At 43.5% G+C, this 25,213-nt stretch overlaps 1 protein-coding gene across 2 annotated transcripts in view; it reads right to left on the bottom strand.

Moving 5' to 3' along the window:
- USP40 (ubiquitin specific peptidase 40) overlaps positions 1-25,213 on the bottom strand; it is a 3,368,940-nt gene that overhangs the window by 1,852,864 nt on the left and 1,490,863 nt on the right. For both annotated transcript variants that reach the window (XM_044075047.1, XM_044075048.1), the window contains one exon: positions 13,915-13,996. In XM_044075047.1, the coding sequence (XP_043930982.1) occupies positions 13,915-13,996 (82 nt within the window). The remainder of the gene's footprint in view (positions 1-13,914; positions 13,997-25,213) is intronic.

Below are 25,213 nucleotides of genomic sequence, written 5' to 3'. Positions count from 1 at the left end.
CATATGCAGTCTTGCATATGGAATTAGTAGAATGCAGGAGGCCAAGAACTCCAAGGCTTGCAGTATTTGCCTTGCAGATAGCAGGGTTTTTGTGGCCATTAATTTGAAGTAAGTTATCAAATTAATTTGTTTCTCTGGCGTGAGGAAATCCATCTAGGAAGTTGTGTTCAAGCTTGCGCCCAGGAATATAATTTGTTGACAGGGTACCAGATGTGATTTCTTTTCGTTTATGGTGTACCCCAGACAAGTTAACACCTTTTGTACAAATGCCAGATGATTCAGAAGCATGCCATGGCTTTCTGCCTAAATTAGACAATCGTCCAGGTATGGGTATATTTGAATATTTATTTGCTTGCAAAATGCAATGACTGGAGCTAGGCACTTTGTGAATACCCTGGGTGCAGTAGACAAGCCAAAGGGCAGTGCAGAGAACTGATAGTGCATGCAGCCTGCTTTGAAGCGTAGATATTTTCTGCAAGATTCCCTGATTGGGATGTGCAGGTAGGCTTCCTTTAAATCCAGTGTTGCCAACCAGGCATCTTTGCCTATCATGGGAAGCAACTGGTGAAGAGTTAGCATCTTGAATTTTGGAATCACCAAAAAGGTGTTTAGAATAAACAAGTCTAGGATAGGACGCCATGAGTTATCTTTCCTGGGTACCAGGAAAAGTCTTGAGTATAAACCTTGTCCCTTTTCCTCTTCTGGTACAGTCTGAATAGCCTTTAATCTTAAGAGAGAGAGTACTTGCTTTTGAGCCTCTGCCCACTGATTTGGGGGTAGATCTGGCCAACCATTTGGGGTTGGTAAAGTGTGGAAGTGAAATCTGTATCCTTGGGAAACTATACTTAAAACCCATTTGTCCTGGGTAATGAGTTCCCAGTTTTTTGCCTGCAGAGCAATCTTTCCCCCTAAAGGAGCAGTCAGTTGAGAAGTGTTTGGAAGTTTTAAACTTAAGTCATTGAGACAGCTTACCATAGTGGGGAGTCTTACTACTCCCTGATTTAAAAGTGGGAGCCCCCCCACTGCTTAGTCCTGTGCATACCCTGGGACTGAAGCGTGGGTGTTCTGCTGGTTCTGGGTTTGGTCTGAGAAGGCCTGGAAGAGGCAGGAAAGGACTAATTCTTAGAGGGCCAATGCCTACTACATATTGGAGGCTCTACTTGTAGGAAATCTTTAACAGTTTGCATAGATTTGGCTTTTTCCTCCATCTTTTTAAGAATTTCTTCTGCTTTGTTGCCAAACAGGCAGTCCTGAGTTAAGGGAGCATCCAGCAATTTAGCTTTAACATGATCTGGCAAAGATTGCTCCTTAAGCCAAGCATGCCTTCTAAGTACAGACCCAGTGACAGCAGCCCTGCAAGATGCCTCTAGTGAATCAGAACCACAGTGCAAAGTATGTTTTCCAACCTGTTCAGCAGAATGCATTAAATCCTTATTTTCAGCACAGTCAGGAATCAACATCATTTCCTGTTTAAGCAATCCAATAATATGCTGCTGATACTTTAACATATGAAACTGGCAGTTTAAGGCCCTAATGGCCAAGGTTGCAGAAGTGTATACCTTCTTACCAAATCTATCCAGCGTCCTGGAGTCTCTATCAGAGGGGGTAGGATTTTTGGCAGCAGTAGTCTTAATACCCTTGGGTCCCTGTGAAATGGTCTCAGGATACGCAGTAGGATTTTTAAAAAGGAACTTGAGAGAGTCAGGAACCCTGTAATATATATCAGGTTTTCTGGGAGCAGGAGGTAGAGTCAGGAGCCAAGCTAGATTCCGAAAAGGCATCAACAATGTCTAGTACAGGAGGGATAGCTAAAGGCCTGTGTTGGGGCACGAGTAAGAAATCCCTAAGCCTCTTTTTAGAATCAGAGTAATCCTGGGTTTCCCAGCGAAAATGCTCCCTAAGAGTATGCACGGTTTCATTAAAAGAGAAATCCTCTGGGGGGAAGCAGAGGGAATAGAGTCCTCTGCATCAGAATCCTCTTAGGTAGATAAGGGTAAATCCTGGTCATCAGAGGAAACAGTAATTTCAGAATCCTGGTCAGAAGTATCATAAGCAAATTCAGTCCTAGGTCTTCCCCTGATTAAAGTAATAAGGTCTTCAGCCATTCTTATCATTTATTTTTTAGGCATAGAGACCTGACCATGGTCAGGGCATCAGTTTTCTAGGCATGGTTCGTGTTTTAGGCCTTGAAGAAGAAGATGGCATCACTTTAATATGCAAGTCATTAGGCCTGAATACACCATCAGAAGCCGGTGCCTGCACAGCGGCTCCGGACCCATCCAAGGTAGAGACATCCACAGGTTCCACAGTTGAAGCATCTTGCGGCATACCGGACTCTGGATGGGTCTCAGTAGAGGCTTGCGAATCTGAAGTAGTGGGTATTAGGGGCTGCGAAAGCACCTCACTGAGTACCGGCAAACTGGTGACTGGTTTAGGAGAAGAGTCGTCAGCTTTGGACCTAGGCAGCCTGTCTGTCTTTATCTTTGCGTTTTTTCAGAATGTCAGTAGTCGGATGGCTTACCGAAGACATATCTGGATAACTGAACCGAGTACCAAAATATTTAGAAGCGTAAATATACCGACAATGAATAGTTTGTTGCTTAAATAAGGCACAAAACCGACAGTGAGGTATGTCGTGGTCAGGGCCTAGGCAAGGAATACAGTAAAAATGAAAATCTTCATGAGGTATTTGCTTTCCACAAGAAATACAATTATTGACTTTTACTGAAATCAGTTTAGAGCAAGAAAAAGTTTCCCCAATGGGGTACTTAGCTTTAGTTGAAGACTTCGGTTCTGAAACTTGAAAATTAAAATTTTAGGAGTCGGCCTGTGCCCTGCACTTGCGAACTGCTTCTGCTTCGGGCACCACACGGCAAGAAAGACTGATGTAATGGCGTCGGCTGCATGCTTTATACCCCTGACTACCTGATGTCATGGAAGAAGAGACAACTGATGCACAACCCAAGACTTTGATAATCAGGCCGACTGAGGGCTACTGCAAGCAGATAACACAAATGTGATGACTACAACAGTGAAACACAAAGAACATCTGTAGATCAATAACTTTAGGGAGTATGGACTATAAAAATTTGTGAGAATACTGCAAATGAAAAAAATATTACATGAAGTGACAGGCGATGTGCTACTTGGTATTAAAGGTAAAAGAAATGTCAATATTACTTGAAGAAATTATAAATATGACAGTGATGGAAGATGGAAAATGAAAAAGTAAGAAAAGCAACATGTAATGTAGATAAAGTATATCAAGAAGCCATGTGGAAGATTCCTGAATCACATGGAATAGGTGAAAGAATAGTGAAGGTTATAAAAACATTAGTAAAATTTTTGTGTGAAGGTGATGGTAAATAAATGGTTTGGGGAAAGATGTAAAAATAAACAGGAAAGTTAAGCAAGGACGTTCACTAAATATGTCCTTATTTGTATTGGTGACGAATGCAGTAATTCAAAAGTACAGTTGTGTACACTTACCATAAATGTAGAAGTTCAAGTGTATTCACTGTTGCAGTCATTACATTTGGGTAATCCTGCCGGCAGGTTGCCCTCAGCCGGCCTGAATTCCAAAGTCTTGGGTCCTGCGTCGGCTGCTATCGCCCCTTCCCAGACGTCAGGTCATCAGGGGTATAAAAGAAGCAGCTGATGCCATTTTCTTTAGTCTTTCTTGCCATGCAGTCCCCGAAGCAGAAGCAGTTCGCAGGTGCCGGTCAGCCGACTCTGGAGATTTTTGTGTTAGAGTTTCAGATCTGAAGTCTTCAATAAAGCTAAGTACCCCATTGGGAAAACTTTTTTCTTGCTCCAAACCGATGTCAGAAAAAGTTAATAGCTGTATTTTTTGTGGGAAGCAAATACCTCATAAGGAGTTTCATTCTTACTGTATTCCTTGCCTATGCCCTGATCACAACGTTTCTGGTCGTCGGTTTTGTGCTAGATTTAACCAACGCACTATTAAGCGTTGGTATGATTTTGCTATAAAGTATTTTGGACGCAGGTTTAATTATCCAGAAATGTCGTCGGATAGCCATCAGACTACTGGAGTTCACAAAAAAACGCAAAGAAGAGGAAAGAGATAGACAACCGCGTCAAACTCGGTGATTGCAATGATTCAAACTTCTAGGTGTGAAATAAACGATGTGGCTTGGGAAATGGATAAAGGGGTTACAATACCAATTTCTTTGTTTGCCATATGCTGATGAATTGTTATTGTGGCAAAAAATAAGAGGTGGATGAATGATGCGCTGGTGAGAATTGAGAAACTGTTAAAGAAATCTGGGTTACAGTTAAATAAGACAAAAAGTAAGGAACTTGGAAAAATAAAGATAAATGGATTTGATTACACTAGAAAAAAAAAATACATCTGATGTGAAATTTGGGTAGTATGGAAATGTAATGGATCAATATCAGGTTAAATAAGAAGTGAAGAAACTAATTTCATGATTGGAAAGTTCTAATTTATCATTTTATATATTACACATGTTCCGGGGAAATCATATTTCGGAAATGCATACATGTGACCCGGTAGAATGGAGAAGTTGTTATAAACATTTTACACTTTTCTCTCCAGGACAAGGGTAAATATTATGAGAAGAGGTGCTATAAAAATAAAAAGGTGAAGAACGTATGAATTTAAAAATCCTATTACACATTTAAAATCTATGCATTAGTTTTGGGTGACAGGAAAGGTAAATGAAAACGAAACAAATATGGTGGTAAATGTTACTCATGAGATAAAAAAGAGATATGTAAGAAAGAAAAAATGACAGGAGAGAGTATGCGACTAAGATAAAATTATAGGAGATAAAAATTAATGAGTGATTATAAAAATAATGGAGGAATACTATTTAATAAATGCAATGGGCGAAATAAAAGAGGAAGTAAGAAAGGTTGTAATAGAAAGAAGAATGAGATTTGAACTTTATGAAACAGGTGATTTTTGTACAGAATTTTATTGGATAAATTACCAGTAAAAATAATATGAAATATAACATGATAGAAGAAGGAAAATGTTAGAAATATAATGAAAAACAAACAACATTTTTTTCTAGGAATGTGAACAGTTAACATTTTTGTAATAATTTTAAAAAGGAATATAAATGGAAGGGATCTTAAAGTATAAATTTGAAAGCAATACAATATGGGAACGATAGGGAAAGGAAAGAAACAAAAGTTGAAAAATAGCCTAGAAATTTCTTGTTACAACATGGATGTTATGGAAGGGGTCCCCTTCTAAATATCGAAATTTCAAAATATTGAACCTCTTGTTACCGAGGATTAGTGGATCGAAGTTTTGAAATATTGAACCAAGAAAAACCCTGTAAAACATGAAAACTTCTTATTTCATGTTTTTGTGGGGGGGGGGGGCAAGCCCCCCACATGCCCTGCCACTTAAATATACCAACTCCAAGATTGCACTACAGTAAAGAGAATGGCAAAGTTTCCATACCGCAATGTATGCCGATCTAAGGTTCGATATTGCAAGATACAGTACCTGTAACAGAGGAGTTTGACCACACCAGTTTACTCTTTTCAACCACCTTTGTTTTTAACAGTCATGGGATATACAGAAACACTTAATACAAATACAAGAGATCTTTTATGCTTTTTACTGTTAGCTTCTAATTCTTTTATTCATAACTGGAAGGAGAGAGAACCTTACTACAGCTGAAAAGGTTGAGATTATTATGAACGTATATCAAGAAATGTCAGTTGATGATGCTAAGCTAAAGAAAAACAATTAATTATCCTGGCCTCTTCATGTCTATTTAGACTTTTAGTATTAGGTAAGTTCCTTGGAATACCTAGTTTTAGCTCCATCTTTATCTATTGTATTACAACACTTAGGAGTATTATGTATCTTGTTTATAAGACAGGTACTTTAACAACTGATTGTGAATTTTATTTACAACTTGTTTAAATGAACAATTTTAAGATGAGTAGGTTGTACGGGGTAAAACTATTACCTGAGGGTCCTTCAGTGAGTGATCCATTGGTACCGAAGGGACAGTTGTCTGCACCGATCGACAGCATCAAGGGATATATTGGCCACCGGTGTCGAGGAGGCTGTCTGCACCATGGGAGACTTGGCCACTTTAGAAGTCAGTTCCAAGGGAGTTGTCAGAACAGAGTGACTCCACTTTTTAGGTTTAGAAGTTGACGAAGAGGAGGAACTGGCTTCTGTCTTTGGACCAGACAATGCCTCTTCAAATTCAGATTTAAGAAGGCCTTTTATTACCAACTTGTTTTTGCACTCTATCAGGGTTCTGGAACTGAACCCATGACAGATTGCACAGTCTTCCTGCATATGGACCACATCAAGACAATACACACACACACACAGAGTGTGTCCATCTGAGTTAGGCATCTTTCTCTCACACTTTTGGCACCTCATGAACCCAGAGGTACCTTTAGAGGGTTTGTCGGCCATAATGTAAAAACTAAGGCCACCTTATACACAGATGCACACACACACACACACACACACACACACACACACACACACACACACACACGAATAAGAAAAGTTTTTTTTTCCCTAAATAGACAGAAATAAAAGATAACATTTTGAGAATGGATAGGAAGAAAAAATTGAATTACAGTTTGAAGAAACACTATTTACTTATTTAATATTTGCTAACCGGGAAAGTCCGACTTGGAACAAAGCCAATTTTCAGTGGAGGTACGGGGAAAAACGCTCCAGATGTATGTCTTTGCAACGTGGGAGGAAACCAGAGTACCTAGAGGAAAGAACATGCAGACTCCACACAGAAGACATCCCAGCCAAGAATCGAACTGGAAAGCCTCTTGCTGTGAGGCAGCAACGCTACCATTGCACCACTGTGCCATCCACTAATGCTTGAGAGTTTGGATAGAATGTGTCTGACTCTACGAAGTGGCAAACAAGATCTGAGATAACTCGCTGGGGAGCACTCTGGGTATAGCTTAGCTTGAGAGTTTTTGGAAGGGGTGAGCTGGAATAAAGGCTGAGTCAGTTCCGAGGCTCGGAACTGAGCCCACAGTCAAGGATTATGTGAAGACTGACAACATCAGGTAATCTAGTTTCCACCAGTGTGCACTAAGTATATAAACAGCATTCAACTTCACCCCTCTCATGGAAGAGAAAGATGCTGTTGGATGGTTTATCCCCCTTCCCCACTGAACAGCTGGCTCTTCAACCAGGAATATATTTTTTGAACCAGAGCTTGTAATGTCACAAGCAGAAATCCAAATGGGGGTACCAGTTGGCTAGTGACTGAAACAGAACTATGTAGAAGGATGATGGTGACCGACTGACTGACTGAAGGATTACAGGATCAGCTTACACTATGATAAATGATTTAAATCTATTTGGTATGATAAAGTTTAGTTACATTTATTCTGACACTTAAGAAAGTCGAAAATAAAATCGGCCAGCATATGAACAGATAAAAAAAGAAGTTATGTGCTCACCACAACGTTCCATCTGAGTAGTTGTACTTCACTTGTCTTCAACCTGTAGGTTACGTATACATACCTGATCCGAGCTCCAAACTCCTCCCCTTACCCATAATACAACCTCCACTGCCTTCCATCCCCAGATCGAGTTTGCTGAACCTTATACTGAGAACCTGACCTGAAAAAATTTACTTGTGACCTATACTGCAGCCCGCAGGCTGATCATATGCCAAAGTACAGGGGAAGGAGGGAGGAACAGTTGAAGACAAATGAAGTACAACTACTCAGATGGAGTGTTACAGTGAGCACATAACTTCTTTATCTGAAGTAGTTTACTTCACTTGGTCTTCAACCTGTGGGACAGAGTCCACAGCTACTAAAAACTCCTGGGAGGCCCTCATGGAAGGATATTCCGGAGGACCGCAGAACCAAAGAATGCTCTCCCTCTGGAAGTCAAATCCAATTTGTAATGAGAAATAAACGTATGAGATGAGGACCAAGTAGCTGTAGAGCAAATATCATCCAAAGACACTCTAGACCAAAAGGCTGCAGATGTAGCCATAGACCTAGTGGAATGGTCTTTAACCTGACTTGGAGGACACATGCCTCTGTTCTTAAAGACCTGCAGGATGCATGAGGAAATCCATCTAGCTATAGTGACCTTAGAGATAGGTTCCCCAAAAAGGATTTATAGAAGGATACAAACAATTGATCAGATTTACGGAAATCTGTTGTCCTGTGCAAATAGAATCGTAACTTGTCTATGAACAACCAGCATGTGGCGTTTGTATTCCATCTTGTTAGTAAAATTAGGAAAAAACACAGGCAAATTGATGGTCTGATTGATAATGACTGGTGATGCGACCTTAGGAAGAAAGGATGGATTGGTTCTAAGGGAAACCCTATCTTTGTGAAAAATCATGTAAAGAATTTTGATGGACAAGGCCTGTAATTCTGAAACCCTTTTTGCAGAGGTAATAGCCACCAGAAAAGCTGTTTTCCAAGATAAAAATTTCAGATCTGCAGTTGCAGCAGGCTCAAAAGGCGGAGCCACCAGAGCTTGGAGAACCACAGTAAGGTCCCAATGGGGGAACAGGATCTCTGACTGGGGGCATAACAAAAAGGTGCCTTTGATAAAGGCTTTACACAGTCTAAAAGTGGCTAAAGAGCCAGAATTCTCACCCACATGAAAATGACAGATGGCAGGCAACTGAACTTTGACAGTAGAAGAACTAGCTCCGTGTTGAAAAATATCAGCTAGAAAATCAAGAATGTCAGAAATAGGAGCCGTGAAAGGGTCTAAACACCTTTGAGAGGCTCAAAAGGAAAAACGTTCCCACTTGCTGCGATAAACCTTTCTGGTCGAAGACTTATGAGCAGCCACCAAAATAGATCTAACTGAGGAGGAAAGTCCAGGAGTCCTAGCAATCACAGGAACTGGAGCAGCCAAACCTGTGAGCTTCAGGCTGTCCAGATTCGGCTGAGGCACCCCCGAAGGGTGTGAAATTTAATCCTGAATGGGATCTAGGATCCAATGCTGAGCCAGAAGGTGAGACCAGAGGAATGGGAAACCATACCTGACGAGGCCAGAACAGGGCAATGAGGATTTTTGCTCCCCAGTCAACGAGCTTTCTGCAGAAACCTCAGAATGAGAGGTACTGACAGGTAAGCGTACAGAAGACCGGAAGGCCAAGCATAAACTAGAGCGCCTCTGGGGGACTCTCCCAGCAGGGGGTTCACAGCAAAAAACTTGCTGCACTTCACGTTGGAAGGAGATGTGAAGAGATCGCAGCAAGGTTGACCCCACTCGCTGAAGATCTGTTCCACTACTGACAGATTCTGAGACAACTCTTAAGGCATCAGAATGGTCTGAATTAGACTGTCCGCTAGGATGTTGGACCGCACCGGGATGTACGTTGTGATGAGAAAGCGACCGGTGGAGATCGCCCATTCCCACACTCTCATGGCCTCGCGATAAAGGGGGTAAGATCTGGTCCCTCCCTGTTTGTTGATATACCAGGCCACTGACATGTTGTCTGACTGAATAGCAATCATCCCCAGAGGAAGAAAGGCATGAAGGGACTGCAACACTAGAAGGACCACCCTCATCTCTAGGACATTTATATGCAAGCTGGTCTCTATGGGGGACCACAGGCCTTGGACTGTTCTGCCCGAACAATGCCCCCCCACCTGAGTTGGGAGGCATCCGTGGTCACTGTGGTTTGGGCCGGGGCTGGAACAAAAGGTCATCCCTCCAAAATGCCCAGAGAGCTCATCCACCATATGAGGGATGACCGACAAGACTCGACTGAGTTGAATTAGATACATCAATGGCAGTTCCAACAGGAACCATTGTACAGCTAGGGTTCACTGTAGAATTCTCATGTGTAACCGAACACACGGGTGAAGAGTTATGGTTGCCGCCATCGAGCCTAAGGCCCTCAACATCGATTCTGCCGTTGGAAGATGAGAACGGTAGATTAGGGAGACACGCATCCTCAGGTTTTGAACTCTCTCCGAGGTCAGGAATATTTTGCACTGAAGAGTATCTATCCTGGCACCAATGTAGTCTATCACCTGTACAGGATCTAGGAGTGATTTGGATGCGTTGATTGTGATCTCCAAAAGCAGGGCAAGAGTCAGGATATAATCCCTGGTTTGGAAGAGTAGATACCTGGTGGGAGCAGTGAGGAGCCAATCGTCCGGTACGGATAGACCTGAATCCCCTGAAGCCTCAGGTGAGCCACTACCACCGGCATTCACTTTGGTAAACACCCTGGAGGTTGTGGTGAGACCAAAGGGTAGGGCCCGAAATTGGTAATGATTGATTCCTAGCCAGAAGTGGAGGAACCTCCTGGAGCTTCTGTGCATTTTTGTGTGATAGTAAGCATCCTGGAGGTCTAACGAGCACATCTAGTCGCTCTCTTGCAAGTTTGGCAAGATGGACTGTAATGTGACCATCCAGAACTTCTCTTTGGTAACGGACAGGTTCAGGGTAGAGATGTCCAGAATGGGTCTCATGTCCCCCATTTTCTTTAGCATCAAAAAGAACCTGGAGTAAAAGCCCGATCCAGACTGATCTGGGGGGATGGTTTCAATGGCTCATTTCCCCATCAGCTTGGAAATTTCCTGTGCTGCTGCCTCCCTTTGCATGAGTGGTACATCTGGGAGTTGTCTCGGAGATTTGTGGGAACCCACAAAGGGGATAGAGTAACCCCCGGATATGATTTGAAGCACCCAGCGGTCCATTGTTATGGACTCCCATGCCGCCAGGTGCAAGGACAATCATCCCCCGACTGCCTCAACAGTAGAGCAGTCGGGCCACCCCTCAGGGTTGCTGCCTGGGTCTGTCAGAGAAAGGTTCTCGAGACCCAAAGTTCCTTAGACTGCCTCTGGGCCGGCATCCATTCTGTCCTCCTCTGCCTCTTGGGGAAGAAGAGCCCTGAGTGTCCCGGGAATACTGTGACTTCTGGAACCACATCTTCTTTTGCCCTCTGGTTCCGGGAAAAGGACCTTTTATGGGTTAGAGAAGCGAATCCCAATGGCAGACATTGTCTTCCCATCCTTCTCACTCCAGACTGATGTCTCCTTGATGGTCTTGCCAAAGAGTGTAGAGCCATCATAAGGGGCATTGGCAAAAGACACCTTGAAGGGTTTGGAAAGTTGACATAACCTGAGCCAGGCATTGTGCCTCATAGACACGCTGGACCCAGCTGCCCTTAGCTGCTCTTTCCGCAGCATGTGAGAGGAGTCGCATGGACATGTTAGATACTGCTTTTAAAGTGGCCATCCTCGCGGAGATGAAGCCTTGTCCTCCTGCGACATGGACCTGGGGGAAGATTCCTCCAGCTCCTTTACCAGGTCACGTTGGAGTCTGGTATTCTAATCGAAAAGGTAGCTGAAGAGTAAACCTGCTTCCCTAGGTGGCCCATCGTTCATGACTCTCGATCAGGAGGGTGGCCCGAGGAACGCTCCGGAGCAAATTCCTTCTTAGTGGCTGCTGCTACCACCGTGGTATCTATGGGGAGCCCTTATTCCAAGCTGACCTATCTATGGGGGGGCTTAGGATCTTCTCAGGTCTTTTTGGGATAGGTTCCATGGTGTCCAGTTCCTTCCATGCCCGCGAGGTGACCAAATCCACCAAAGGATCCGTGGGAGAGGACACCCAGGAAGTAGATGCCCTGTGCCGAAAGCCTCCAGGAACAGAGACTCATCAGAAGAAGGTTTGGGGGTAGACCAACCTCCCTGTTGGCGCAGGATCTCCATGATGTCTCCAAAGGAGACACCCTCGGGAGGTGACCTAGGAGAACCCTGTCCATCATCTAAGTCCTTGTCCTCGGTGAGGGACTCGGGGGAGTCCAAGTGCCTCCTCTTGCATGCATGCTTGCGAGGTACCTCTTCGGTGGGGCTCTCTGGAGGGAGCTCGCAAGCCACTTGTTCCTTGGGGGAAACTGTCTGGGGCTCTTCGAGCACGGGCTGTACCTCTGGTAAAATGATGGGGACCATAGACAGAGCCAAGGGGGTCTGGGAGGAGTCCGAGGGGGTGGTCAGTGGTCTCAATCCATGGAGAGAACCCTTTCTATCACATCAAACGCCGAAGGAGAGCAAACTTCCTGAAAAATAGGAGACCAGTCTTCCCGGGGTCCGATGAGAGAATTGGAGCTGGGCCCAAGGTGGACGGAGCTCTGAGGGAGGGAACCTGGCCCGACAAAGTTGGAGCTGATGCAAAATATTCCACTCCCTCGGATCCAACACCCAGGCTCCAGTTCCGAGAGTGGCTCGGATCCTAGCTGGTCGGATCCTAAACGCTCCAGGCAGTTGTCGGCATCGAGAAAGCAGGTACTGTCGGCACCGACCCCCTGTCCAAAGCCAACCTCGGATCAGAGTACTCCGAACCCGAAGGTCGGATCGGAGAAGGCGATATAGGTTGGAAAAAGGGAAGCGAGCTCCCCTCTCTTGAGGGAAAGGGGGGATGGCAAGACCCCCATCTGGATCTGTGTACCGATAAAGCGCCTCATCATTTTATCCAGATCCATGTCAGACAAGGACCGGGTGGGTCCGCGATGAGGCCACAGTCTCTGACCTGGCAGGTCAGGGCACTGAGGCCCGTGAAGCTGGACGTGTCTCCTCCGGCTCCGGGAAGAACCTCAGAGATCGAGCAGAGGGGAGTCACGGATCCGTGGTGTCTTGGTAGGAGAAGCAAGGTCCGGAGACCTCTTTCTCTTTTCCCTCGTCTTTGACTCTCTCTCCCTCTCTCTACCTCTTTTCTGCTCCGCTACCACAGGCTTTGATACAGTAGGCCTTTCTATCTTTTATGGCGCGGGGGTTGAAGCCCGCACATATGTTGCAGTCCACACTTAGATGGGCCATGACCAAGCACAAAATACACAAAGTGTGGCCCATCCGCTGGAGATAACTTATGGCCATACTCTGTGCAACGCTTGAAAACAAGCTTTTCAGCCATACTATTTACTAGAAAAAAGCCTAATAAAAAATGCCAGCTACTTTCTAACACACACACACACACACACACACACACACACACACACACCACACTCGTATACAAAAAAACACTGAGGGGGGGTAGGGGAAGCTATAATCTACACAACAGTACTAACTACTCTAAATATCCTAAAACACTAACACTCGATGCACCAAGCGAGGGAAGGAGAAAGGAGACCTACAATAACACTGACAAAAAGTTTTTTGAAAAAGCTACTCATGAAGGTTTTATCCACTTGACTAGTTGGAGCTCAAGAGACACAATGCTGAAGCAATTCACAGCAAACAAGATCTAGGGATGGAAGGCAGTGGAGGTGTATTATGGGTAAGGGGAGGAGTTTCGAGCTCAGAGCTGATACTAGTAAAAGTTGCCGGCTCGGATCCGATACGGATCCGTAACCCACAGGTTTAAGACCAAATGAAGTAAACTACTTTAGATCACCATAATTTCCACAAAAGCAGGTTTGTTTGCAGTTTCCCCCAGTAACATTAAACATCTTGCCACCAAGTTACTGCATTATAAATGTAAGTGCTTCTTCACAGCATCTTGTACAATAACATGCATCTGTTGACAGATGTTGGAAATATCACGGTCTGTATCATAACACCTTACTGCCTCACCAAACCAAGTGTAAAGCAGAAATTTTACCAAGCTAGAATGTACCAGAAAACAGCTTTCTTAATTTCATATTACTTTCACACTGATCACTCAAAATAAACTGTGGTTGTGTTCTGCCTGCAATGTATATCAACATTCAGCAATGCTACATACCTGCTTATTTAAACAATTCTGTGCATCCTCTTACCTTACATCTGTCATCTTTAATGGAGCCCAGCTGTACGCTGGTCAATTTGCTGTTGGCCAAATGAGTGTCATTTTTAACAAAAGACACCACATAGTGCTCCATTAAAGGACTGCGTGTTTCTTGTTTTAATTACAATATATAACAAGCTGAAAAACGTTACCGTTTCTTCAGGATCTCAGCATTGATTGCTTCAGTATCTTCAAGAAGGTGAGGAGGAATTTTATATCTTGGATTTTCTTGTGCTAATAAAAAATAACTTTGATTAACTTAGTGGTTAATTAAAAATTCTTTGTAATTCTAAGAATTGTTCTGAGAGATTTAAAACAGTACTTTCATTTTATTAGTCAAACTGTATTAACAATGTGAAACAACATATTCATGATGTAAAATTAAAAAAAAAATTGCCAGGTCTACAACCATTAGAACACAAACACAAAAAACACAAAGCATGCTCAAGATCAAGAAAAGCACTGGCAATGATGAACTGCAATTCCAGGTTCAGTTTATTACACTTTTCAATGAATTTGTACACATACAGCTGTGTAATAATACACTGTGAATTTTCCAAACAAGAATGTGTCAGGGAAGTAACAAATATGTACTGCTCTAATCAGCTGATTTGTGAAAAGGTCTTCTGTAGTGGGTAACTACTAGGATTTCTTGTTCTGACACCCCCAGTTCAGCACAATTTCTAAAATTCTGTAGTTCCACAACAAGGAGGTGTGCATACATACTGCCAACACACACCAAAATGACATGCTCTGGCCTAGGGCATGAAGAGTCCCTGCTATCATAACATAAAACCCATATACACTCAGCACAACCTTAAAGACAGAAAGACAAACATATAATTATACATTCCTGTAACCTGCAGGTAAATTCATCCTCTGATGCTGGATGAAAACACCATCTAAACACAGAGGGGCAGCAGGAGAGTAATAAATACCCTTTGCAGAAGACCATCTTACAGATCTACCAATCTTTGTGTTACACCTGACTCTGGGGAGACAACTTCTTAGAAGAATCCCAATCAATAAACTAATTTTCCTGTGTAAACAGAGGAAGGCCAAATGTCTGGGCTAAGAAGACTAAACCCTGAAGCATTAAGTTGCCAAAGAAAGGTCAGTACCTGTGATCATGGACCGAACAACAGTGCTCTGCAAGCATGGGAAAGGATAGTCAAGAGTACCTGACACAAATGTATGCAATGGACACATTCTAGAAACCTGTACTGGAAACAGCCAAACTCCTAGTGCAATAACAAAGTGACCTCCAACAGTAACATTATACCGAGGCTAGGTAGGTAGTCAATGCGTGGCAAATGGCAAATTCACTTGAATAAAATTTTCTCATCCACAAAAAGCCTCTCGTTACCCACAGCAAAGGCGACAAACTTTTAGCCATGCCTTCTGATCTCGCACACCTTTCTTCAGGTTACGTCACAGCTGGCTGTTCAAATCAAGGATACTAAAAGGCTTCTCATCCACTGAATTCTACCTCTGGAAAGAAAACACTGTGATAAAGGGTGCTACTTAAGGACAATCCAGAGACTGCTTTCACGAAGAAACATGCATTTGTCCTAAGCAACAATAAAAAAATATCTGCAAACAAGCTCCTGCAGGCTAAACATCTTATTGGCAGAGGAAGTGGCCACCCAGAAAAGTGCCTTCCAAGAAAAAGACTTTAGACCTGCCAGATCAAATTGATAATGGTATGATATATGTGTACTTATCTTTAAAGTGTAGGTGTCTTTGGTCAGTGTCAGAGATATCATGTGGTCTGGATTCCTGTTCACTAGTACAAAAGTCTGACAGAAAATAATGACAAACCTGGCAGCTTACAAATGTCAAATGCTGCACTGTGTCAGAAGCAAAGTTTTTATTTTTCATTTGAGAAATGGTGGAACTATAGACAATGGGAACCACTATCTTTGGGATATTTGTCTGACAACTGAAAATGCTGCATCTAAAAACACATTTATTCCTGACTGTGAAACGGGAAGCCTGAAAAGGTACAGTGTGCGACATTCGTGTGAGTCACAGGGGAACATGCCCTCAAAGTTTATAGTATATCTGAGCAACCAGACTTATACAAATTCTTTACAAGAAAGATAAAACAAATGCAACTTCAGCCAGTGAAGTAGCGAATACAAATACATTTCATATTCATTTTTTTAACTTCCAATGAGTTATTCATTACAGATGAATGCCCTCTTTACATAAACTAATCACTTTTCACTCCCACACAATATTTTATTTTCTTCCCTCTTAACCCATTCCAAAAAATCACAAAAGCCCAACACGTCATACCTGTTCTGATCAACTCACATTTAAAACTATGGTGCTTACTATTATACACTAATGGTCCAATCTTCACTCCACCCAAACTCAAAATATTTACTTCCAAAACATTTCTTATTACAAAGGGTATTATACCCCAAATCTTTCCCAACTACTACTACCATTACAATTAACAACTAAGGAAGAGCTCCTGTTACTAGCATCAGAACATTTTTTTTTTCAAAACCATAAAACCTCAGTCAAGCTCTGTGGCACAAAACAATGGAGCTCTTGCCCTGGCCAAGATGACAGAGTTTAATTAGCATCTCAGGTACAGGAAAGGCTGGCCAGGATTGTGGAGATAAGTAGCTACTATCAAGTCTGCCCAATCTGAGGGGCGAGGAGGGTTTGGATTTCTGCTCGTTACCTGGCACTTTCCAGTGGAGGCTATTAGGTGTAATCTGGTTGAGAAACAGGCTACTGCTCATTTTGTAACTTGTTGGGAGGGGGGTAACTGGATAGAGAGTGTAAAAGTGCACAGTGACACACACAAAATCACATGCATACTCTGTCTCAAACAACATTTCTCCTGCAAACCTAAAATCCCCACCCTTTGGATGCATATATGCTTGCTTTCGAAATCTCACCCCTAAATATGAAGTGGTGAACTCATGAGACAGATGCCATAAAGCTCTCTCCCTCTCCCTCTCAAGTGTCCAGATTTTTGCCTCATGTTTTTGATCTGTTCTTCATAAAATTTATGGTTTTCTATCCAATCATTGAGGACCAAATTCACTAAATAATTTATTTTATTTATTTATTGACTGGGAAAGTCCACTGGGTCATTGACCCATTTTCAGTGGGGGCCCAGGGAAGAAAGCTCCAAGGCAGACAGATAAGTAATAAAGTACAGTTTTGTACCTACCATAAATGTAGATGTTCGAAGATCCACATTGCTGCAGTCCTTACATATGGGTAGTCCGCTGTCCTCGGTCGGCCCGAATATCAAAGTATTAGGCTGACGTCGGTCAAGGCGCTTAAGACTGACATCAGGACGTCAGGGTACAAATGCGCATGACCGATGTCATATCCTCAGTCTTTTCTTGCCCCAGATGTCAGAAGACCCTAAAAAGAAAGGCCAAAACCAAAAGACAGCAAAAAACAACCAACCACCCCTGCACTAATCATATTTACAATATTTACAATATTCACAACCCAAACCACACAACCGCCTCTAACTACAGAGGGAAGGAGGGAGGGATTGACTGCAGCAATGTGGATCTTCGAACATCTACATTTATGGTAGGTACAAAACTGTACTATGTTCTTCATCTCACATTGCTGCAGTCCTTACATATGGGTAGAATCCCAAAGCAGAGGTAAGGGAGGATGGCAAAATTATAAAGCATTAGGAGCTGCCAAAATGCCCTGTAAAATTGCAGTGGCAAAATCAGCCCTAGATTTAGAGTAAAGTGGAAGGTGGTAATGCTTAGAGAAAGTATGTACTGAACTCCAAGTAGCTGCCTCCAAAATATCTTTAGTAGCCACCCCCCTTAAAAAAGCTGTAGAAGTGGCAGTAGCCCTAGTGGAATCTCCTTACCATGATGGGAATAACAGAAAGCAATACAAAAACCAATCCACTTAGAAATAGTTTGTTTTGAAACAGGTTTGCCCTGAGAACCCAAAGCAAATGAAACAAATAACTGCTGAGACTGCCTGAACCCTTTAGTTCTGCTCAAATAATATCGCAACTGCCTGTGAATATCCAAAGTGTGTAAAATCTTTTCCCCTTTATTTTGGGGGTTTGCATAAAAAGTAGGCAAATGAATAGCTTGGTTTAAAGCCACACTAGAAACCACTTTAGGCATAAAGGAAGGATTAGTACGCAAAGATACCCTATCCTTATGGAAAATTAAGAAAGGCTCAACCGCCATAAGGGCCTGTAATTCAGAAACCCTTCTCGAGAGGTAATGGCCAACAAAAAGCAGTCTTCCATGATAAATATTTCAACTCGGCAGTAGCTGCAGGCTCAAAAGGTTGTAGAGTGAGTTTCTCCAACACAAAATTGAGATCCCAAGCAGGAGTAGGAGCTCTACGTGGGGTCTTATATTCTTTGCCCTCTAAGGAATTGCTTAAACAAAGGATGAGAAAACAATGGTGGGTCACAGTCATAGTGAGCAGAAATTGCTGCAGCATGAACCTTAATAGAGGAGAAGGACAAACCTTTGTCCAGTAACTCAGTAAGGTATTGAAGAGCCACACTTAAATTAGGCTTAGAAACATCAAAGTCCTTTGCTGTACTCCAAAATAAAAATCTCCTCCATTTATCTGGCGTACACTTTCCTTGTACTAGGCCTTCTGGCCTCCAAAATAACATTCAAAACTTGTTGTGGAAGCTGAGACCCTCCAGGGTTTAAAACAGAATGTGCCAGGCTGTTAGATGTAGAGAGTGAAGTTTGACATTGAGTAAATGACTGTTCTCCTGAGACAGCAGGTGAGGAATCGAAGGCAAAGGCCATGGAGGCTCCCGTACCAGACTTCTCAGTAATGGGTACCAGTGCTGACGAGGCCAATCTGGAGCTATTAAAATCATGTTTGGCTTGTCCTGTCTGACCTTCAGGAGTACCTTTGGGAGGAGAGGCAGAGGAGAAAAGGCATACACATGAAGATTGCTCCAATTGAATGAAAGAGCATCCACTTTCCAGGCTGTGGGATGAAACCTTTTTGTGCAAAACTTTGGCAGCTGGTAGTTTAGTGGAGAAGCAAACAGATCTATGTCTGGAGTTCCCCATAACACTGTCAATTTCTGAAATACATGAGGATCCAATTTCCACTCGTGGGGATCCATAATTTGTCTGCTCAACACATCTGCTAAGGAGTTCTGTGCTCCTGGCAGAAACCTTGCCTGAAGATTTAGTTGTAAACTGAGAGCAGTCTCCCACAAAATCATTGCTTGTCTGCATAGCGGATAAGAATGCGTTCCCCCCTGCTTGTTGATGTACCACATGACAGTTGTGTTGTCTGTTAGAACCAACACCTGCCCTGGAAGAATTAAATCCTTGAAAGCTATTAATGCAAACTGGACTGCTAACATCTCCTTCAAGTTGATATGTAGATGTTGAAGTCTGGCAGGCCACGTGTCTTGTACCCATTTTCCATTCAGATGAGCTCCCCAAGCTTTGTCTGAGGCATCTGTCGTTAGAATCTGACTCGCCTCTGGCCGGGTCACAGAGAGTCCCTTGTTTAGGTGACATTCCTGAGCCCACCACAAAAATTCCTTTTGAATGCAAGGTATTATCTGAATGACAGTGTCCATATCTTGGCAGTGCTGTGTCCATACATTTTTGAGATACCATTGTAGCTTCCTCATATGCAGTTTGGCATTGGGAAGTACCAGAATACAAGATGCCATGAACCCCAAGGCTTGAAGGACTGTCCTTGCAGTCAGCCTGGACTGACGAGACAATTGATGGAAGTAAAGAGAAAAATTCTTTTGTATGTCCGGGGTCAAAAAGGCCATCTGGGATGCTGTATTCAGTCTCACACCCAGAAAGCACATGTCCTGAGAGGGTACTAGACTGGACTTTATTTCGTTCACAGAATACCCCAGGCATCTTAACACTGCTATCACATACTGTAAATGATGAAGAAGTTCGTCCTGTCCTTGGGCCAGAATCAGGCAATCGTCCAAATAAGGATAGATTTGTATTCCTCTTAGCCTGAAGAAAGCTATCACTGGAGCCAGAACCTTCATGAACACTCTGGGCACAGTAGATAAGCCAAAGGGCAATGCAGAGAACTGATAATGAGAAGTCCCAGCCCGAAAACGCAGATACTTCCTGCAACTGAGCCTGATAGGAACATGAAGGTAAGCCTCCTTGAGATCCAGAGTCACCATCCAGTGATCTTTGCCCAGCAGAGGTAAAAGCTGTTGTAACGTCAACATTTTGAACTTGGGAATGTCCAGATATGTGTTGAGGATAGATAAATCCAAAATTGGTCTCCACGTGTTCCCTTTCTTTGGTACTAGGAACAGGAGAGAATAAAATCCTAGGCCCACTTCTGGCAGAGGGACCGGTTGTATGGCCCCTATTTGAAGTAGCAGAGAAATTTGTTTGTGAGCCTCTAGTCTTTGCTGAGGAGGAACGTCCGGCATGCCTTTGAAAGGAGGCAAGGTATGGAAATAAAACTTGTAACCTTGGTGTACGATATCCAATACCCATCTGTCTTGGGTAATCAAATTCCAATTTTCCTTGAAGAGTGCCAACCTTCCTCCCAAAGGTGCTGCCAGGCAAGAAGGATCTGGCAGCTGAAAAGGTAGGTCATTGGGCCTGTTTACGAAAGGACTGGCCCCTGCCCTCACCAAGATTGTGCAGGTGAACTCCCTGTTCTAGGTCTGAAAGAACTCTGAGCTCTGCCCCTACCACGTCTAGATCTACCCCTAGACTGAGAATCATAAGAAGGATACGACCACCCCTTAGCAGGCCAATTCCTACTAAACTTTGGAGGCTGAACTTGCAGAAAATCTTTAACAGCCTGCATAGACTTAGCCTTGTCTTCCATTTTCTTCAAGACTGACTCCACAGGTGAACCAAACAACACATCAGACTGTAAAGGAGCATCCAAAATCCTTGTCTTAACATGGTCAGATAAATTCTGATCCCTCAGCCAGGCGTGCCTGCGAAGAACTGAACCAGTGGCAGCCACCCTAGACGAGGCCTGTACAGCATCAAAACCACATTGTAAAGAATGCTTACCCACCTGTTCAGAGACATGCACCAAATCTTGTAATTCTTTACACTCAATGCCTTCCGCCAGAGCATCCACCTTAGACTTCAATTGAGAAAGAAGATAGTTTTGATATTTCAACATGTGAAACTGGCAATTCAAAGCCCTCATAGCTAAGGTAGAAGATGTATAGACTTTCTTTCCCCATCTATCCAAAGCTCTGGCCTCTTTATCTGGAGGAACCGGAATTTTACAACAGAGGCCTTGACACCCTTAGGTCCCTGACTAACAGTTTCTGGGTCCGCCCTAGGACTCTTATAAAGATATTTATGAGCCTCAGGCACCCTGTAATACCTATCCGGTTTAACAGGAGCAGGAGGCAAAGAATCAGGATTAAGTGAAGCCTCTGCAAACACATCTTCCACAACATCCAGAACAGGGGGTATAGCCAAGGGCCTATGCTGGGGTAAAAGCAAAAATTCCCTAAGCCTTTTCCTGGAATCAGAGAAGTCCTGACCTTCCCACTTAAAATGTTCCCTCATGGAATGAAGAGTCTCTGAAAAAGAAAAATCCTCTGGAGGAGAAGCAGAAGGAGTCGAATCATCTGCATCAGAATCAGAATAAGGAGAGTACTCCTGCAAGTCTTCAGCCGAAGACTCTGAAACATCCGAAGCCTGCTAAAGACTCCCCAACTCTGGCTCCACCCTAGGCCTCTTATCAGGAGGGGGCAAAGAACCTCTAATCAAAGTAATCAAATCTTCTGCCATTTTAAGCATGTGCTTCTTGGGCACAGACCCTGCTGAACTAGGAGTGACACCAACAGAAGCTAAACCTGGCCTGCCTCTGGGAGAAGCCTTGGAAACAGAAGGAGAGGGCCTAACCACCCTAGGAAGGGAGGGGAGTACAGTAACCTGAGAAGCCCCTTCAGCCTGACCTGCCTCCTGAGAGGCCACATCCTGCAATATCAAAGTCTCCCCCTGGGACTCCAGAGAAACCTCCGTCGGAACCACCGGTTCCACTGACGCCTCTAAAGAACCGGCGTCCGGAACGGACGACTCATCTTGCCTGGGTTTAACTGCTTTGTCTTTGCGCTTCTTCGAAGAAGCAGGCGCCGGAGAATCCGACGGCATATTATAATTGCACCGCTTCCCGAAGACCAGCCTAGCACAATCTAACCTTCGCTTAATAATGCGCTTATTGAACCTAGCACAAAAGCGACACCCAACAACGTCGTGCTCAGGCCCCAAACAAGGAATACACAAAGAATGATAATCCCTATGCGGTATCTGTTTCCCACAAGAAATACAGTTATTCACTTTTTCTGACATCCGGTAAACCACTGAGGCAAGAAAAAACTAAAATATTCCCCAACGGGGTACTTAGCCAACTTTGATTCGGTCTGAAACTCCGAACTCGAAAAATTTCAGAACGCCGAACGGCACTTGCAACGCTGCTTCTGCATCGGACCATGCGGCAAAAAAGACTGAGGATATGATGTCGGTCATGCACATTTGTACCCTGACGTCCTGATGTCAGTCTTAAGGGCCTTGACCGACGTCAGCCTAATACTTTGATATTCGGGCCGACCGAGGACAGCGGACTACCCATATGTAAGGACTGCAGCAATGTGAGATGAAGAACATCAAAGAAGACATATTACCAAGGTAGACAGATAAGTAATAACAAAGAAGACATATTACAGATGAGATATTTACAAATGACATAAGCAGACATGAAATGGGCAATATGACAAGTTTGAGTTACCCCTGGTAACAGTCAGGGGGGAAAAAAATAACAGTAATTTGATTAATAGATTATATACATTCATTGTGAGAGTTAGCCAGGCTTGTTACAGTGGCAAAGCCAGTTTAGTGCCAGATGTTGTTTGAGTTTAGCTTTGAATTCGGATAGGGAGGAGAGCAAAGTAATGTTAGCTGGAAGGAGGTTCCATGCTTTGCCTGCAGAGTTTGCAATGAGGGAATCACCGGCTACATTGTTAATTTTAATTGTCTTAGTTTGTAGTCTGTTTGAGGATCACAGCAGTCTTGGATTGTTGTGGGGGTCATCATATTTTTAAGAGCTGGTGTGTTATCTGGATAATAGAGGATTTTATCAGCCATAATCAAAAGGTTATATTGGATTAGACTGGGAAGTTCTAGCCACCCAAGCTGTTTAAGGTCAATGCAATGGTGTGTTCTAAAAGGTAGGCCAGTGGCAAACCTGGCAATGTGGCTGTAACAGATTGAGAGTCTATTAAGTACAGTTTTATTTAGATTAGAGAGAAGGGGGATGCACAAGCCAGGGCATTTCTTTGTGCCGGTCCCAAGCCCAGATAAATGGGGAGGGTCGCTTCAGGAAGGGCATCTGGCGTAAAAATTCTGCCACATAACTTATGGCGCGAAAATTTCATATTTCCATACCGGATCGGTTGAGGCCTGGGTTAACAACAATCGCCACCAGTACTGTTAGCCAACAGGGTGCTGGCAGAAATTGGACTACTGTTGGCCGAAGGAGAAGAGGTGGGAGAAGGCATGCTCGAAGGCAGGAAGAGAGGAGGAAGGTTAGGAGTGTAGCAGTGAGGGTAGGAACTTTGAATGTTGGCAGTATGACTGGTATAGGAAGAGAGCTAGGTGATATGATGGAGAGAAGGAAGGTTGATATATTGTGCGTGCAAGAGACCAGATGGAAGGGAAGTAAGGCCAGGTGTTTAGGAAACAGGTTTGAATTGTTCTATCATGGTGTGGATGGCAGGAGAAATGGGGTAGGGGTTATACTAAAGGAACAATATGCCAAGAGTGTTTTAGACATGAAGAGAGTGTCTGACAGAGTGATGTTTATGAAGCTCGAAACTGATGGTGTAATGATGAATGTTGTTAGTGCATATGCTCCACAAGTTGGGTGTGCGATGGATGAGAAAGAGAAATTTTGGTGTGAGTTGGATGAAGTTGTGATGAGTGTACCCAAGGGTGAGAGACTAGTGATTGGAGCAGACTTTAATGGGCATGTTGGTGAAGTGAACAGAGGGGATGAGGAAGTGATGGGTAGGTATGGTGTTAAGGAGAGGAATGCAAAAGGTCAGATGATTGTGGATTTTGCGAAAAGGATGGACGTGGCTTTGGTGAATACGTATTTTATGAAGAGGGAGGAGTATAAGGTGACATACAAGAGTGGAGGAAGATGCATACAGTTGGATTATATCCTATGTAGGAGGGCCAGTCTGAAGGATATTGGAGACTGTAAAGTGGTGGCAGGGGAAAGTGTAGTTAAAGCAGCACAGAATGCTGGTCTGTAGGATGACGTTGGTGATCAAGAAGAGGAGGAGGAGTGTGAAAGCAGTGCCAAGGATTAAATGGTGGAAGTTAAAAAAGGGGGATTGTGAAGTGGAGTTTAGGGAAGAGTTAAGACAGGCACTGGGAGGCAGTGGAGAGTTACCGAATAACTGGGTAACTACAGCAGAACTAGTAAGGGAGACTGCTAGAAAGGTGCTTGGTGTGACATCTGGACAGAGGAAGGAGGACAAGGAGACCTGGTGGTGGAATGAGGAAGTACAGGAGAGTATACAGAGGAAGAGGCTGGCGAAGAAGAAGTGGGATTGACAAAGAGATGAAGAAAGTAGACATGAGTATAAGGAGATGATGCGCATGGCAAAGAGAGAGGTGGCGAAAGCTAAGGATAAGGTGTATGGAGAGTTGTATGAGAGATTGGACACTAAAGAGGGAGAAAAGGACTTGTACCAATTGGCTAGACAGAGGGACAGAGCTGGGAAAGATGTGCAGCAAGTAAGGGTGATAAAGGATAGTGAGGGAAAAGTACTCACAAGAGAGGAGAGTGTGTTGAGTAGATGGAAAGAGTATTTTGAGAGGCTGATGAATTAAGAGAATGAGAGAGAGAGAAGGTTGGATGATGTGGGGATAGTGAATCAGGAAGTGAAACAGATTAGCAAGGAGGAAGTAAGGACAGCTATGAAGAGGATGAAGAATGGAAAGGCTGTTGGCCCAGATGGCATCCCAATGGAAGCATGGAGGTGCTTAGGAGAAATGGCAGTGGAATTTTTAACTAGATTGTTTAATGAAATTTTGGAAAGTCAGAGGATGCCTGAGGAGTGGAGAAAAAGTGTTTTGGTACATATCTTTAAGAATAAGGGTGATGTGCAGAGCTGCAGTAACTACAGAGGGATAAAATTGATCAGTCACAGCTTGAAGTTATGGGAGAGAGTAGTAGAAGCTAGGTTAAGAAGGGAGGTGATGATTAGTGATCAGCAGTATGGTTTCATGCCAGGAAAGAGCACTACAGATGAGATGTTTGTTCTGAGAGTGTTATTGGAGAAATATAGAGAAGGTCAGAAGGAGTTGCATTGTGTCTTTGTAGACTTGGAGAAAGCATATGACAGGGTGCCTAGAGAAGAGTTGTGGTACTGTATGAGGAAGCCGGGAGTGGCAGAGAAGTATGTAA

The sequence above is a fragment of the Protopterus annectens genome, chromosome 6.part0 (genome assembly GCF_019279795.1).
Source record: "Protopterus annectens isolate FY-2018-M chromosome 6.part0, PAN1.0, whole genome shotgun sequence".
Lineage (NCBI taxonomy): Eukaryota > Metazoa > Chordata > Ceratodontiformes > Protopteridae > Protopterus > Protopterus annectens.
The sequence above is the reverse complement of the archived record's forward strand: the minus strand, read 5'-3'. Positions and strand labels throughout refer to the sequence as shown.